The sequence below is a fragment of the Eschscholzia californica genome, unplaced genomic scaffold (assembly GCF_041429995.1).
Source record: "Eschscholzia californica isolate CP2 unplaced genomic scaffold, dmEscCali1.0.p SCAF_4, whole genome shotgun sequence".
NCBI classification, from domain to species: Eukaryota; Viridiplantae; Streptophyta; class Magnoliopsida; order Ranunculales; family Papaveraceae; genus Eschscholzia; species Eschscholzia californica.
In genome coordinates, this window is record NW_028238461.1 from 5,359,035 (window position 1) to 5,376,979 (window position 17,945).

General features: G+C 36.5%; 1 protein-coding gene and 1 pseudogene across 2 annotated transcripts; both read right to left on the minus strand.

Annotated features, from left to right (window-relative positions):
- Positions 1–20: 20 nt before the first annotated feature.
- On the minus strand, positions 21–4,025 carry LOC147541920 (calcium-dependent protein kinase 2-like). Its single transcript, XM_086634188.1, has 8 exons — positions 2,257–4,025; positions 2,034–2,177; positions 1,715–1,867; positions 1,475–1,590; positions 1,232–1,399; positions 1,006–1,133; positions 749–848; positions 21–628 (listed from the first exon to the last, which is right to left on the minus strand). The coding sequence occupies exons 1-8, from the start codon at positions 2,945–2,947 to the stop codon at positions 536–538; spliced, it is 1,593 nt and encodes a 530-aa protein (XP_086490314.1). The 5' UTR covers positions 2,948–4,025; the 3' UTR covers positions 21–535.
- On the minus strand, positions 3,483–8,810 carry LOC147541921 (adenylosuccinate synthetase 2, chloroplastic-like; annotated as a pseudogene). The gene is made up of 4 exons (XR_015223098.1): positions 8,775–8,810; positions 5,450–5,568; positions 4,082–4,638; positions 3,483–3,914 (listed from the first exon to the last, which is right to left on the minus strand). The product of XR_015223098.1 is annotated as an adenylosuccinate synthetase 2, chloroplastic-like (transcript).
- Between the last annotated feature and the right edge of the window lie 9,135 nt (positions 8,811–17,945).

The following is a 17,945-nucleotide window of genomic DNA, read 5'->3' on the forward strand; positions in this document are numbered from 1 at the left end:
ACGAACTGTAAGTGAATGTATATCATAACTGTGCATTATAGCATATAAATACATACATATACGCCCTTCCATATCAAAAGGAAAATGATTCATTTCTACATTTCAATCTAGAAAGGCAATGACAAATAAAATACATCGGAAATTACAAATTTTAAGAACTAATACATATATAACATTGTTTCTTGATTACCGATATTTTCTTTTGCTTCATTTTACAATGTTCGCTATCTAAAACGACCCCCAATATATGATTAGCATCAAATTATCGATCTCTCCAAATTCCCCTAGCTCATTCCTTCCTAAATCCTTCATATGGTCACTTCATCCACAACGTATCGCACATTTTCACGAAATTTAACTTTCACGAATACTTCCGATATGCATACGTACCCACACACACAAACATATATATGTTTCAGCTTCATCGACCACCATATTTAACAACACACCAGGGTGATATAAATAACATTACCCAGAAGAACCCAACCTGTTCTGTTTTTTCTTCATTTCTCATGAATCATATAGAAACTGCAAATTAAAGAACTACATCGCGTCGTTTCTTTGGATTTGGTTCTGGGTTTCCTTTCCTCATCATAGCAACAAACTCGTCGTAATTGATTCTTCCATCCTGCAAACATCAACATAAGAACAACCCAATTTCACCACCTTACGGAAAGAAAACATTTAATTGGTGATTGTCATAAAAAAAAATTACTAACTATTTGAAGTTCTTTAGATTTGAACTTACGTTATCGCCATCAACTTCAGAAAGAATTTCCTTTATGTCTCTCCCATCATGCATACCGAACTCTCTGAGGGCTTGCTCTAGTTCCTCGGTCGTAATGTATCTGTGGATGGAAACCGAAACCAAATATCAAAACCGTATCCAAGCTTTAGTGCCTACCTATATAAGGAAAATTGTTGTCGAGTTGTCGTTTGATGATGGATATAACTCGCTTTCTCATTATTGGTTGGTAGATATAGTTATCAATGTATGACTCTTACCCACTATTATCTTTATCGAAATATTGGAAGGCTGTGTAAAGATGTTCTTCTCTGTCCATTTTGTTCAAATGCATTGTTGCTGTGATGAACTCGTCATAGTCTATCGTTCCATTACCATCTGCATCGGCCTATATTTTCCGAAAAAATATTATAAAACATAACATAAACAAGTAGTATCTAAAAATATGTATATTGAACTTGTATATCTTTAAGTTGAAGAACTTACAGCTTCCATCAACTGTTTAACTTCATATTCGGATAGCTTTGTCCCTTGTTTGGAGAGTCCTTGTTTTAATTCCTCAAGGGTTATCGTACCGCTATTATCGGTGTCCATGTTCTTGAACATTGACTTCAATCCCATGATTTCTTCCTCGGATAAACAACCTGCTATTACCTACATTCAAAATTGAGATAAATTAAAAAAAAATTGCGGAATATGAAAGGAAACTCAAAAAGAAGTTTTATATACCCGAAGAGCGACTTTCTTGAACTTGTTCATCGCTCTGAACTGTTTGAGCCTATTGAGAACAGCATTGTCAAGTGGAGTATCAGGTGCTTCTCCATCTTCTTTGATCCATGGATGATCTACAAAAACAAAAGTCGTGTTATGAAGAAAAATGTATGCACTCATCGTTAACTATCCTGCTCAATTTGATACTCAAACGTTGGCAGAAAAGATACTTCTGAATTATCGAGCTATATAGCTTACCAAGAACTTGAAATGCTGAAAGCCTCTGCTTGGGATCTGAATTGAGCATTTTCCTAACCAAATCCTTAGCTCCGGGCGAAATTGATGGCCATGGATCACTTGTGAAATCGACATGTCCACGTAAAATGGCATTGAAAATTCCGTGCTCCGATTCTGCCATGGGAAAAAATGCACTTCAGCAAATTCTTCTCGCATCAAGGAGAGAAGATTACTAGCAATCATTTTTATAAAAGGTCGAGAGTTATTGATGTTATGTTTATGCAAACCTAAGTATGAACCCACGCTCCGAAGTAAAAGAAAGGGAGAAGGAAAAGATTACCAGCCCAAAAAGGAGGAACTCCACAGAGAAGAATATACAACATAACACCAATGCTCCAAATATCAACTTCTGGTCCATACTTTCTTTTCAACACTTCAGGGGCAATGTAATATGCACTACCAACGATATCTCGGAACACTTCACCTGCAATTCAAACGATTAAAAAAATATCATATACATATATGTAAAGATCTTCGGCATTTGTTTCGTTTATCCAATATACCTTGCTTGAAGAACACAGAGAGACCAAAATCTGTAGCTTTCAATGGAGCATTATCTTCTTTACTCAAAAGAAGGAAATTTTCGGGCTTAAGATCTCTATGAACAACTCCCATAGAATGACAAGTATGTACAATTTGAACAATTGTTCTTAACAAAGAAGCTGCGGCTCGTTCAGTATAATGACCTTTAGCGATAATTCGATCGAAAAGTTCACCACCAGCACATAATTCCATAACCAAATGAACAGATTGTTTATCTTCGTAAGCACCTTTTAATTCGACAATATTTGGTTGTCCTGTTAAATGATGCATAATTTGTACTTCTCTTCTAACATCTTCAATATCTTCTTTATTAACTAGTTTTCTTTTCGCTATTGTTTTACAAGCAAATTGTTCACCAGTAGATTTATGTGTACATAAATGAGTAACACCGAATTGCCCACGACCTAATTCTTTCCCAATTGTATAAATCGATTTAACATCTTCCATGGGTCGACCTAAAACGGGTCCGATTTGAGCAGGTTTAGAAGGTTTTCCTGTTCCTGTTCCTCCTCCAACGATGGAAGAAGATGTCGGTTTTGGTGGGGTTGTACTTTCAGAAGCATGATTGGTGGAATCTTTGTTGCTTTTTCCGTCTAACGGTTGGTCTTCCGGTGGGTCCTCGGTTGTTCCATTAGGGCAACAATTACCCATTGTGGTGGTGGGGGTGGTGGTGGTGGTGGTGGTGGTGGGTGGTGGAGAGGGGAGGAGAGAGGAGGTGGAGGAGGAGAAATTCCTCCAATTTGGAGTTTATTTGGGGTTAAAGAAAGAGTTGAATGGGGAAAGAGAGGCATGTATAGTAAGGGAGGAGAAAGCTTGGAAAACAACGGAAACAGGTTGGATTATTTTGGATCAACTTTACAGGGAGGATTGTTTTCTGTTGAATTGGTCTTTTTGGGAATTTTTGTTAGATAGAGAGAAAATTAGAGAGAGAGAGAGAGAAAAACAGAAACAGAGATAGAGAGGTTGGCAGCATTTGGCGGGAAACCAACCACCTTTCTTCATTATCTTTTCAGTCTATCCACGTGTCATCAACTACTCTTAGCCGTTGGATTTCCAAGAAATTAAATGGTCTTGATTTTTGTTTTGTATTGTTGGAGTAAAATATTTTGTTTACTTTGGATGACCACCTCACTTTGCAACGCCCAAGTCCTACCAGACCACCACTATAAGTTCTCGACCATAGTAAGATTCAAATTATCAGTTTTCTCGTACTTGAATAAAGAAATATGATACTTACTATGACTAATTCAGAAACACCAGAAGTAGAAAATCCAAAAAAGATGTACTCATTATGTACTGACTCTAGTTGCAGTTGCTCAAGTACGCTAAGATCGGAAAGGAAAGATTTAATTGATGAGCCATCGATGTTTTTGTAGGAAACTCCCAGCTGAATTTCATGAAGACCCGATAAGACATCGACCTTGGTAAGATTAAGAGAAGAGAAACCATTAATTTGACAGTGATACTTCAACGCTACTATATCAAGCCAGCAACATCTTTTCGGCCGACCAGTAGTGGTGCCAAATTCTTGACCAGCAGTTCTAAGTTGGTCCCCATCTTCCCCTAACATCTCAGCTGGAAAAGGGCCAGACCCAACTCTTGTAGTGTATGCTTTGACCTGCACAAGAAGATGGCATGTTCAGAAGCATGAAAAAGTGTTTTCTAGCGTGTCATTGGGCTCTCCTCGAGATATCAAGAACAAGAAAATCAACTTACTGTTGGGTGGTCTTGAGCCTATCTCACCCCAAAAGCTAGCTCAAGAGGTAAGGCTTCTCCCACACTTACCACTCGAATTAGGTCGCCCAAGACTCCCGGAGCAATACCACTGCCGGAGCATATTCCACCGACAGATAGACTGGAAAAAATTACAAATGGATATGTCCCGAAATCGATATCCAACATGGTTGCTTGACCACTTTCAACCAGTATCTTCTTTTTCTGTTTCAATAGACTCATTCACAACATCCTCTCTGAACATGTCATTGCTATAGTTAAATCCCTTGAAACGTGAAGCTGCACCGGATAATAAATCATCAAGCTTGTCAGGGAAAGTATCCATCTGCCTCAAGTCGCTTACTCTAATACCATTTCGAATCACCTTGCTCAAGTAACAAGGTCCTATTCCTCTCTTTGTTGTCCCAATAAATGACTAGGCAAGCTCAGCTTCTCTAAGCCCATCTACCTCTTGATGGAAATCAAACAACAAGCGAGCACGACCAGATACCAACATCCTTCGCTTATAAGATACACCATTTGCCTCAAGGCTATCTATTTCTTCAAACATTCCTGGGAGATGCACCACAACCCCATTACCAATTATGCAATCTGATTTTGTCTTCCACCTTTATAACATTGAATTGTAATATACAAGAAAGTAGTCAACCATCGATTTGATGTCATTTGATAAACACCTTCGAAGCTTAAATTACAGGGACAAATTAAATGGAGAAAGTGTTGATCGAGGGTGGTCTGTGGGATGAAGTAGGTAAGGGTAAAAAGAAAAGAAGTTATTACCGAAAATGAAGTCGACAAAATAGCACATTGTTGACCTGGGTAGGCTGATATATATTTGGATTAACACTCAAACCTTGAGAATTGGTAACTATAAACAATGGTACTAACCATATCTCTTTCGTGGTACGCAACACAATCTACTAAAATGGACAACCTATGCAGTTAAAATCAGTTGAGTCAGCCGAGTGACTTGAGACTCGGCTCGGACTCGTGGGTAGACCGAGCCGAGTTCCCAAGTCTCGAGTTTTCCAGAGTGATTTGGCGAACTCGGACGAGTTTTGGTCTGAGTCATCTGACTCGGTTTTAAGAGTGTTTTGGAATTAAAAGCTAACTTTATGCATAATCTACATAATTGTTGTTTTGAATTCTTGAAACATGTAAGACATCTAAACTTTTGGAAACCAGTATGTTAAAAATTCTACAGACTACTTGTCCTAGTAGATATTCAATGCATTTAGTACTAACAAAATACCAAAAGACCTTTAAGAATCTATAGTCATGATATAGTAAGAAATCAGAATTTCTTTTTCACTTACACACGACTCGGACGAGTGATTCAGCTCGGTTCAGGCCTGGTTCAGGCCGGTCCTTGGCCAATCCCGAGCAGAATACGGGTTGAATGGCTTAGTGGACTCATACCTGACAACGAGCAACAACATCGAATATCCTGGATTAATATATCGACCAATTTCCCCTTTCCACCTGATCGAAAAAGCTTTATGGCCCGAAGATTGAGCTAACTGGTGCGGGTCTATACACTGAAACATTGAATTTACCAAAAATCAAGACAAACGCAGGCTGGGAGTTAATGTAGTCGACCCAGATTGGTCAAACATGTTAGAAATTGCACTCCCCACCCATCTAGCAACATCAGCTCTTGACTTGAGGTTGGCTCAAAGTTTCAAACTAAGTACAAAACAATACTCAATCCACACGACGGGTTAACTTTGACAAACTTTAATTGTTCTAGAAACAAAATGTGTTTTTTAATACTATCATGTGCATTTCTTAACTACTATAAATTTCTATTAAGAAACAAAAAACAAATAATTTTCTTTTATTCGACGGTGATATTGATAATACCAGGCATAGCACAAATTATGCTTAGCATATGTAGAAGATGATAGAGGTAGAGCTAGAATTTTAATTCGGATTGCACTAGGGCAGGTTTAATAGGCTATTGTAATTTCAAACTTTAATTGAAGGACAATATGTAAAGTATAAAGTATCTATCCTATCATAATTCCCACACATATTTTAATTGTGTACCTCTCTCTCCTCCATCTCATCACCTCTCTCTCCCACCTCATCGTCTTCACCGGCAAAGGTCGTCGGCCGGCGACTTTCAAACAAAAAAAAAAATTTCTTTTTTCTCTCTCTCTAAAAAAAAGTATATTTTTGTTTTCTCTCCTCTCTCTCTCTCTCTAAACACTTCGACCAAGGGAAACCTTTCGTCGGAGTAGGTCTGTTAAAAGAACAGATCGTGGTCCATTCAAAGAACAAATCGTGGTCCGTTCAAAGAACAGAGCTACTCTGGCGAAGGGAAACCCTTCGTCGGAGTGTTTAGAGAGAGAGAGGAGAGAAGAAAAAAGAATTATTTTTATTTCTATTTTTTAGAGAGAGAGATGATCAGAGAGAAAAAAAAATTGGTTTGAAGGTCGTCGGTCGGAAAATTGGTCGGCCGGCAACCTTTGCCGATGAAGACAATGAAGTGGCGAGAAGATGAGGTGGCAGAGAGAAGTGATGACTGGTAACAGTGTTATAACGGTAACTCAAAAAAGATATCATCGAAGTATTTTTGATAAATTAGATAAATTAGGAGGCTAGGCAGTTGGTCACAAAATGGTAGTTGTTATTTCCATGAAGTATATCATACTAAACACACTTGAGTGAAGAACCAACTAAAAAAAGGAGGTGGTCCAGATTGGGCTAACATATTCTCAAAAGATGCAACATAAAGTTTTCTTATTTTTTTGTTGAACACAACATAAAGTTTCCAAAGTAAGAAAAAAACTACCATCTCTCTCTACCTCATTATAGTAATTGGCTAATAGAAGGTTCTTTTGCAAAACCTATGACGTGTCTCTCTATACTTCACTAATATCTCACTTTTGATAGGACCCAATCTATTCAATCTTGACAGCCTGTAATACTTAAATGTTTTGCCCTAACCTGGGCAAGTCAATGGATTACAACCATTATTTGGAATGTCAGGTATAAATATGTGAACATGGTTATAAGACGGTGTGGATCAGCTTTCTAGTGATATTGTCCGTTTTGCCACACTTGAAGTTCATGGTTGTAAAAAGCCTCATTGGGGAGGGTGTTTAGGGGTGGCAATTTGGCCCGAACCGGCGGGTTTTTTCCCAAACCCGCCCCTAATGGGACGGGTTTTACCGCCCCGTTAATTAAACGGTTCGGGTTTGGTATGAAGTTAAAAAAACTAATCGGGTTCGGGGCGGGTTTGGTATTAGATAGTAAACTCCGCCCCGAACCGATTAGTATGTTATATATTAAATATTTGTTTTATTTAAGGTTATGTTTCTAAAACTTTAATCTTATATTATCAATTTAATTATTTTATGTTTTATATTATTAAGTAGTTGTAGTGTTTATGATTGATAAACTCAAAGTCTTACAAAATTTTGTTAACAATTGTTATGTTACTTCAAACTAAAATAACTTTTGTGAAACAAAATACTTTGAACCCGACCCGACCCGACTCATTTTATATTAAACGGGGCGGGGCGGGTCGGTAATGGTTTAGCAATTTTTAATTGGGACGGTTATGGTAATTGAATATCCACCCCGATTAATTATTGGGACGGTAATGGTAAAACCCGTTTACTCACGGGACGGAATTGGGAAGGGGATGAACCGTCCCAAACCCGCCCCGTTGACATCCCTAAGGGTGTTTAACCCCTTAAGAGGAGCACTACACTCTGTTTCACTACCGATGTGGGCTTGCTTTACAACCCCCCCCCCCCCCCAAAACCACAGTACAGTAGACCAAATCATGTAGATAACGTGTTATAGGATGGTGTGGATCAACCTTCAGGGCTGCTAGTGATATTGTCGGTTTTGACACACCTGGATCTCACGGTTTTAAAAGGTCTCACTGGGGAAGGGTGTTTAACATCTTAAGATGAGCAACACACTCTGTCTCACCATCTATGTGAGATTGCTTTACAACAAAGATATTTATTGTAAACTAGTACAAGAATTGGTTAATTCCATTTTGTACCCCTAAAGATTACCAAGTCACTAAACTAACCCCTTAAAACCGATAAGCTTCCAGAACTGTCTCATTTTTCAATTGTACGTTAATCAATTTTAGTTGTTGATATTTTCTTTCCTTTTTACCCTTCCTTTCAAAAGTAATTTCCTACATGTCTTAGCTTTCTTGTCGCCTGAATAGGGTCGGCAAAGGCGCTACATCGGAAAAAAAAACATTTTAACTTCCTCTCTCTTCGAACCAAATCCTCGCCTTTTATGCAACATAGATTCATTCTAAAAAATCAATTTTGCTCAACCTAGATTTATTCTAAAAAATGAGCTTCTTCAAGTAAACCTGACCACCCCATTTTTCAGAACGAATGAAATTTCAAATTTCAGCTAAAAATACTAAACCTAATTCAGTTCATTTTTTGGCACATAACGGTTTCAACGTAACTGAAAAACTAGAGGAATCGAGCTAAGAGAACCTTAATTTTAATGGAGATGCCTAGATCTGAGTACTAAGCATGTCGTAAAAGTTTAGGTAACAACTATTGGATGTATTCCTTTGTCCTCACGCAGGCTAAGAAATGCCAGGGTTTGTCAGATTTCGTGAAGATCCCTTGTTCAATTTTTTAATTTGTATGAGATTCACCTCCAAGTCGCCAAAAGTTCGGAACGAATAACCCCCACTTATTCACCTTTAATTTTAACGGATTGATCTTTATGTCATTCTCTCCTCAACTACCTTTTTTCCTTTGGCAGAGTTCGCACTGGGTTCCATTTTTAAGTTTATATATGCTAGATCAAACTTAGGCTTTCTAGATCGAGATTGTTTGGTGTTGTTGAAACTTATTTTAGAAAGGGAAAGCAACAAAGGAGACTCGCTCTCCTTTTTTTCCCAAGCAGGAGAGACGAAGGAAAAAAAAGATAAAGAAAAGGATAAAGAGGAAGTAGGGATAGAACAGAGTGTAGGAACTAAAAGTCGCGGAAGCTATCGAACCTACCCAGAAATTGATCCGATTATGAAAATTAATCGAAAAGCTAAGTCAAAATCTAATATGCGAACAGAATTTAACGAGGTTCGGCTTTAAAGCCTACGTCCTCGGGCGAACAAGAAATCTTTATTGAAGGATAGATGAAGACGACTAACACAACCCGCAAGTTCGTCCCAAGATGGTACCGTATAGAATTTTACCTTCTATACTAGATCTTCGACAACCGAGAAATTAAACACCGCTCAAAACTATGAACAAAAAATTTCTCTCTCACTTGCTCTCTCTCTTTAGCTCTCTCTAAAGAAGAGTTGTTGTTGCTTGTGTTGGTGTGTTGATTACAAAGCACTCAACCCCTATTTATATATATTATAAGCCAAAAAATTGGAAACTGCCTATTGAGCCAAAAAATTGGAAACCATCCCAATTTAGAAACTGCCTATTGCTGCCTCTTAAACATCCTCTTCAATTTTTAGAAACTGCCTCTTACACAGAGAGTGGAAATAAGAGATAAGAAGAAAGATGATGATGGTCATGGTAACATCTTGAGTATTACCTTTTTCTTTATTCCCTTGAGCGCTACTGCAATGCAATTTCATTTTGTTACATCTTGAGTATTACCTTTTTCTTATTAAACTTGGCCATCATTGTCATTAAACCATAAAACTAGCAAGATAATCAAAGGTAATTTTCAGACAAGCTAGATGCTCTACTCTAGAACAAGTCATCGATACTACGCCATGTTACCAACAACTTTTGGATATGTAATTGGCACTGGCTTATTCGTCGAGGACTCTCACAGTTGTCGATGTTAGTAGTTCGAAGGTTGAGTTCATACTATTACTTCAATTGTTGTATGTTGACAAATTTTTTAGTAATTCTAATTTCTTTTCACAAAACTTTGATTTACCAAAATTGAACCTCATTTAAAGAATCAACTCATAACAATTCATTTTAAATCTACATACAAAATACAGTAAATAAAGATATAAATAATTAAATGTTTTCGTCATTTTTTAAAATAGCTAATTAGATGATATTATAAGCTATCTTCAACCGTAAACAGATATTAGTTTCTTCAAAAAAAAATTTGAATGGTTGAAAATGACATTGTTTATGCAAGAGAAATGGTCCTCGAACAACTATCACTAGTTCTTGCAAGTTAAAATTTAGTATCCAGAAGGATGATATGTAACTTGAACAACTTTTTTAGCCCTTCGTAAAGGTAAAACATAAATCCGCTACTGGGTGGCTGGTCATTCGTCGATCGTCTGTCAACGACCCTTTCTCCGACGAAGAGAGAGTTGGGTCGTAGTTGCTTTTTAAAGGAAGGCTAGAAAAAAATACCAAAGCTTAAAGTTGACGAACGAAGAAAAATATTTTACAAGTGGATCATCTTTCCTCGAAGGGACCATTTTGATGAATTGGACATCTTTAGATGCCAAAACAGAATTGACCTTATAATAATCGTAAAAGTCTATATAATAAAACAAAAAGACAAAACGATGACTGAGACAAACATCATTTCTTAATAAATGATATTGTCTAGAAGTCTTTTCTGAAATTTAAAATATAGTCCTTAGAAATAAATAAAATTTAGGGTACCAGAATATAATAATAATAATAATAATAATAATAATAATAATAATAATAAACATGAAAAGTCAGAGCACGACGTCCCAAGCTTACATCCTGTGCGTTGGTCGTTTGTGGATGTGTCAGATCACGCGAGGAGTACCAAAACTTAAATGTGAGCGCTATACTGGATCACAACCCAGACAACATCCCGCTCAGTCCCGTGGTGACCGAACTATTACCGAAAATGTATCATAACCGTTACCATTAGGTTCTGCCACGTGTCTTTAAAGGTCCACCATTGACCCAACTTTGACCCGGTCTATTTTTCACATCCGGTCTCTGATTTGACTTCCGCTTTCGCCTTTGGATTCGTCTCGGGCTCTACTTTTCACCCGAGCATCAACATTGGTTAAAATACCAGAACCGCTAAATGACCAAACTACCCTTTTGTGCGTCTTTCTCTTGTTTTTTAACCATTTCCCGGGCTCAATTGCATAGAAACCACCTGAGTAAGAGAAACAGGCAAATCATCAGAGTAACCGCTCGAAAGTGACTAACTAACCTGAGTTAAGAGAATCAGATGGGACATTTTCATGTCACATCAGTCGGGTGGCAATGTTTTGGGAGAGGCTAGAGCAATACTATGAGACACCTATAGAAACGCTGGATTAAAATTTCGTCAAATTTAATTGATACAACTGTTCATGTCCCATGGCACAAGATATACCCCAGTATCAAATAAACCCCAAAAGTTGACCTAAGGTCAATGCATACAAACTTGTGTGGCTGGTTTAGAGTCTTTGGATAGTCTTTGTATAGTACTATTACATTTTTTGGATAGTACTGTTACATATTTGGGACTTTGAGACTAGTATATAGACTGTAAAATCTTCCTACAGATAATTGGTGACTGTATTGTATACAATTGTAAAATTATTGCATAGAATTATTATTTTTTTTTGATGAAAAGCATAGAATTATTTCAACTGACTTTATTTATTAACATAAATTTTCTGGCTTCATACACTACACACATGAATCAAGTGCCAACAACTTATTGTTTGGTTGGTTGTGGACTAACTCCAAAACTTCAAAGGTCACATAAGTAGCAGTAAAAATATTAATTTATTGATTTGTGTTAAATGAGTTTGAAGAGAAATTTTATTCATCCCTCCATTTTGGTTCTTTCCTCAGCCTTCCGCTGATGTAACGACATATCACTTGATGTGGAGCAATTGGAAAGAAAATGGTGAAAAAATATACTCCAGCGATATGTCACCACATCAGCGGAGGGTTGGGGGAGAGACCAAAATGGTGAGATTAATAGAATTTATGTTCTTAAAAATAATGTCGATTGACTTTAGATAGTATTTAAGTAGCTTTAATATGCCCTTTAAGCGTATGTGTGGTGTTTATGAAAGTTTATGTAAGCATTCAATCTTCATGTGTTTATTTTCAATATTGCATCGTAGCATAATTGATCCCATACTATGAATGAATGTAATAACTCCTTGAATAACTTTTTTTTTTATGAGAAACTCCTTGAATAACTTATGTAAATAAACAGCATATAACAACAATTTTTTTCAAAAACAGAAAAATTTGGATTCTAGTTTTTTTTTTATTTTTCAAGTTGATTCTCGTAGTCACATTGTACTTTTGCTCACAAAAAAAAGGGTTACACCATTACCAAATTGGTCCATGAAGGCAACTAGTCTTTCGTATTCTTGTTTTTTATGTAGGTTTGCATGGGTATATAGGCAGTCCAGTGGAACTAAATATATCAAGAGTTTTTCTTTTGGCTCCTTATTTTATGGCAAAATTTCTTTTTAGTCTCTTATTTTTCGTAAATTCAAAATTGACTTCTTTTTATTAATTCCATCAGTTTACTTTAATGGTTAACATTTTTGTTGCTATAATTACTCTTCATGTAAAAATGATTTCTCTAACCTCCTTTCCTCTATCTATTTTAAATATGGATTTATTTCCAAAGAAAAATTCAAATTTTGTTGGAACTAACTTGAACGCTAAAATGGAATAATACTCAAAAAATTTAAAACATTAAAGCCACTTCATCTCTCCCCTCCATTTCATCACCTCTCTCCTCTACTTCATCTCTCTCGCCACCTCATCCTGATGGAGACCATCAAGATGGGCCTCACGATCGAACTAGTTAGGGGGCCTCATGGCCGAGTCCATTAGGGTTAGAGTTTAGGAGTTTCCATGTTTTAATATTTCCTACTAAGTCTAGGTTTAGAAGTTTCTAAGTTCCTATAAAAGAAAGTCAGGTCTGTCCTTGTTATTCAGATCAAAGAATATTATCAACCAAGTTTATTATTAATCAAGTTTATTGTTTATCGTTATTTTATCGGTTTTATTTCGTTAGTTTAGTTTATTAACAATGGTGGATTCCATTACTTTTACGCTTCCGCAACAATCTACATCAGCTGGTATTCAGAGCTTTAAGAATCTGGGAACAGATAAATTTTTTTTAAATACTTCTCATCTTGAATGTTGGAATAATCTTCCGCGTTAGGTTGGGATCCTTTAAGAGATGCACAACAACTCTATGTTGATCGAAAGATCAAAACAAAATTAATGTCGAATCCAAAATTCCTATGTTTGATTATCAATATCATATAGATTTTTGGATTCAACAGATGGAAGATTGGTTTATAAACCAAAAAGTCCATGACGAAGATAAGGTTTTTGTCATCGAACAACACTTGTCTAAAAGAGTCTATGAAAAATTCAACGAGATGCAATGGAGACTCATTGATCAAGGAAAAAAATTCGTCGACGATTGGACTACATTGAAAAGCATCTTTAGGTATGTTTTTCTTCCTTTAGATGAATATTTTTCATATGTGGAGACAAAGATTGAATCCAGTAGACAGTTCTCGAATGTTACTTCGGTCACCGTGTTCGATGGTATTGAAGAAGTTTTTGACAAAAAAAATAAAATTTTCTCAATGACGGAGGAACAAGAAGAACAAAGTGAATTATCCTCTTTTAGCTTGAAAAGGTCAGTTCATTCTAGTTTAGATTTGATTAAGCCATATTCGAGTTTGGTTTATAAGCAACACGAAGATGAACGTGGGAAGATCGTTCAAGTGAAGAAATTCAAGGTTGTTTTTTCCATAAAATATTATGTGGTGTTTGTGGTCTTCTTCATCAAATTAAAAGATGACGGGAGATGTTGCAATTTGTTGGAAGTTTCTTTCCTACATTTATTTTTGCAAGATTCTTTGCACTATGAGATTGAAGCTAGTGATTTCGTCCAAGTGGGTGTCCTTCGACCCCAATGCACCGTTCGCTCGAAGTGGGAATTAAGGATTGCATTGTTGAGTCTCACTTGAGGGCAAGTTCGTTCTCGGTCGGGGAGTATGATGGAGACCATCAAGATGGGCCTCACGGCCGAACTAGTTAGGGGGCCTCATGGCCGAGTCCATTAGGGTTAGAGTTTAGGAGTTTCCATGTTTTAATATTTCCTACTAAGTCTAGGTTTAGAAGTTTCTAAGTTCCTATAAAAGAAAGTCAGGTTTGTCCTTGTTATTCAGATCAAAGAATATTATCAACCAAGTTTATTAATAATCAAGTTTATTGTTTATCGTTATTTTATCGGTTTTATTTCGTTAGTTTAGTTTATTAACAATGGTGGATTCCATTACTTTTACGCTTCCGCAACAATCTACATCACATCCTCTTCTCCGACGAAGATTGATGGCTGGTCATATTTTTCGGCGACCTTCATACTTTGAAGGTCTTGTCGCCACCTTCACGGTCTGAAGACCAGACCCTCCGGCGAAAGAGATGTCCCCTTCGTCATAGCTAGATAGATAGAGAAGAAAAAATAAGGAAGGAAAAAGAAAAAAGAAGGAAAATAATTTTTTTCGATTGAAGGTTGCCGGAAAATTTGGTCCACTGACGACCTTCGTGAGAGAAGATGATGAAGTGGCGAGAGAGATGAACAGGTGAAGAAACGGAGGAGAGAGAGGGACAGATGAGGTGGTTTCAATATTTTTAAAATTACTGAGTATTAATTCAATTTTAGCCCCCAAGTTACTTCCAGAATTTCAACAAAAAAAGTTACTTCCAGAAAAATTGAAATTATTTTTAGAAAATTAATCTATATTTAAAATAGAGAGAAAGGGAGGTTAGAGAAATCATTTTTGTAAAAATGATAAATATTATGGCAACAAAAATGTTAGCCATATAAAGTTAACTGGCGGAATTAACAAGAGAACTAATTTTGAATTTACGAAAAATAAAGAGTTAAAAACAAAAGCTGGACACAAAATGGAGAGTCAAAAAGAAAATAACTCATAAATAAATGGGCCATGTTTTAGTTTAATTCGGACCCATTGGAAACATATGATTTATTTCATTACTTATTTTGGTAAAGTGATGTCATAATTAAAAAGTATATTAGATCAGCATATCACCCATAGCCCATGTTATGCTGCCATGTGGCAATGATGATATAAGTTTCTTCTTCCTACCATCTCTTTTTAGCAATTATCATTTCTTTTCAAAATAAATTATTAAAGAAATCTCTTTGATCTTTTTATTTCATTTAAATCACCCTCTCCCTTATCTTCCTAGAAGATACATTAGCCTCCATAGGCTTGGCCTATAAAAACAAAGTTAATTCTTTCTTTTTTCTTAACTCTAGATATCACCACCACCCCCACCCCCACCCCCACCACCACCACCATAGCTAGTTCACCACCACCACAACTCCACTTTTTCAAGTGGTAGTAGCTAGTATTTTACAAAATGGATGGAAGACTAAGTGTTGTTAATCATCAAAGAAGTGGAAAAAACAAAAAATTTAAGAACAAAAGTAAACCAATCAAAGTTGTTTATATCTCAAACCCCATGAAAGTGAAGACTAGTGTTTCAGAATTCAGATCTCTTGTTCAAGAACTCACCGGTCGTGATTCCGACTTATCCATTGCCATTGATCTCTCTAAATTCTCCGATACCAATGATCTCGAAGGCTTTCAAACTGTTCCACATCACCACCAACATCATAATGGCTTCATGCAAGAAAGTATTGGTATAATAGATAGTTCATGTAACAACACCACCTTGAACTCATCTCCTGTTCATATTGATTATCATTCACCAACTTTTGGTTTACCATTTTATGATGATTCATTTGTTCCTCAAATGATTAAGGATTTTGATTCTGGGGTTTTATCTTACCCTAATTATTCATCATCAAACTTATTAGATTTTATTCAAAAGTCTAGTACTTTGACACACAATTAGTCTTGTAAATTTGGTTAGTATTTTATGTATATGTTCTCCTATATGTGACATAAATAAGAGATCTTAATACCTTGAATTAGGATTTAAAATTTCTATATGTTATTTGATTTTCATGATAAAAAATTTCTTAGAGAATTAATGGTTGGCAAAAAAAAATTCAGCTTTTTCAACATTAAATGAGTTAAAAGAAAGATCCAAGGGTATTATTAGTTCTTTTTGTGGCCAAATCTTCCAAATATCTTGATGAATATCTGAATCTAAGATTTTCTAACTTTAAGGTTGTGTTTGATTCCTCCAATGATCTTAAATCTGAAAAAAGTTTGTGTAGTTTAGTAGTTTCATAACTTGCCCAAATAAGATCTTGAAATAAGGTTTCCTACCACATACATGTTGTTTTTTGTCTACGGCAAGGATTGTCTTGCCCTAATGCCTTGACCATGTGAGACGAAAGGACACCATATGGCAAATGGTAATTACACATTTTTCATAATCACCTTTTCTGTTTGGATTGAATCTATAAAAAAAAGGAAGGATGAATTTAAGATCGAGATGACCACTCAATTTATTGAAATCTTAGAAAATGGTTCAAAATCTTAGCTATATTATATTCCATCCCAATATTTTTTTTGTTGAATTATATTCCGTACCAATATAGTACCGAAAAAAACATCACTTGATTTTTTTATGATGTTTAAAAGTGGTTTTCGTGTATCACTTAGATGATGAAGGCTCAATGAATAGATGATCAATTTTCTTTGTGTGATTTGAGAAATAGAGCCTGCAAAAAACTCATAAACTACATTTGCGCCAAAATCGTTAGGACTTTTTGCAGTTAAAAAGAATTAATTCGAACTTTGAGTTTAGAGGATGAAACTTCAATTTCTTGATTAGGATGAACTTGATATGCTTATATAGGTCCGGTTGACTGGCTCAAATGATGCGGTGGTAAGACACAAACTTAAATTAGAGCCACGTGTTCATGGTCGTTAGGATGATAACATCCCATGAGTGTGTATCTTCCGAACCTTATATAGGTTCGGTTGACTGGCTGAAATGATGCGGTGATAAGACACAAACTTAAATTAGAGCAACGTGTTCATGGTCGTTAGGATGATAACATCCCACGAATGTGTATCTTCCGAACTTGGCAGATCCTCTGGCAATTACGGATCGTGTACAGGAAGTGGCTTTTTAGTGGTCTTACCTTCTCCGTCACATAGCCATGTTCAAGCTTTTCTCATAGATGGATGAGCTCATATGGTTGACCTCTCTACTCTATATCTCATATCAAATCAGAACTTAGGTTGGGTAAATCTAGGCTCGGATCTACCTTCATGTGCTTCTAGGAAAAACCGGACTCAAGCCGAGTTAATTCTGCGAACTCCCCTTGTTGTTCTAAGATCCAGAGCAAAGCTCTAACCAAATTTTGGCATGTTTAATTCTTGAAGCTAAAGCAGCGTTCAGGACACTTAGCAAACTCGTTGTGACCTCCCATATCAGGGCTCAGGTATCAGAGCTTTGTCATACTGCCTCCCTGATGACTTGTATATGGGTCGATTCGTCTCTCGATGAGTTGACTTTTTGACTTGGTCAAAACTGACTAATCTTTGGCTTTGAATGAGTCCCCCCACCCAGGGCTTTAACGTATACTTAATTCACATCCTCTACCCACATTTGAAGTAGTATACTCCTACCGGTAAGTTTGTTTTTCTTCTCGAAACTTTTCGGAAAAGGTCCCACGATATCAAGGCCCCCTAAGCAAAAGGAAAGGACCGACGGGGGAAGTTAATACATTTGGATGTTGCCCAGATATGATGAGTGTATTCCTTTCATCACATACTCTTGTTTATTTTCTGACAAACACCTCTGCATTGTGTGTGCGAAGGATCCCCGCTATAGCATATTATCAATTAAATTGTGTGCCTCGTACTCCCCCAAACCTGATTCACAACAAGTTGTGAATCACAAAAGACTGCAGTTTTGTTGCTTTCATCTGTAGGCTAGTTGGAATCTTGCTAGTAGAGCTTCATACTCGGCTTTGTTTCTTTGAAGCTAAGACTTTAAACTGA

What these genes read in the sequence shown, in the direction of transcription:
- LOC147541920 (XM_086634188.1), bottom strand. Translation starts at nt 2,947, where the DNA reads ATGGGTAATTGTTGCCCTAATGGAACAACCGAGGACCCACCGGAAGAC. An exon ending in CTCTGTGTTCTTCAAGCAAG is followed by an intron (nt 2,178 to 2,256) that starts GTATATTGGATA and finishes TTTGAATTGCAG; the next exon opens with GTGAAGTGTTCCGAGATATC. An exon ending in AGTTCCTCCTTTTTGGGCTG is followed by an intron (nt 1,868 to 2,033) that starts GTAATCTTTTCC and finishes TTCCCATGGCAG; the next exon opens with AATCGGAGCACGGAATTTTC.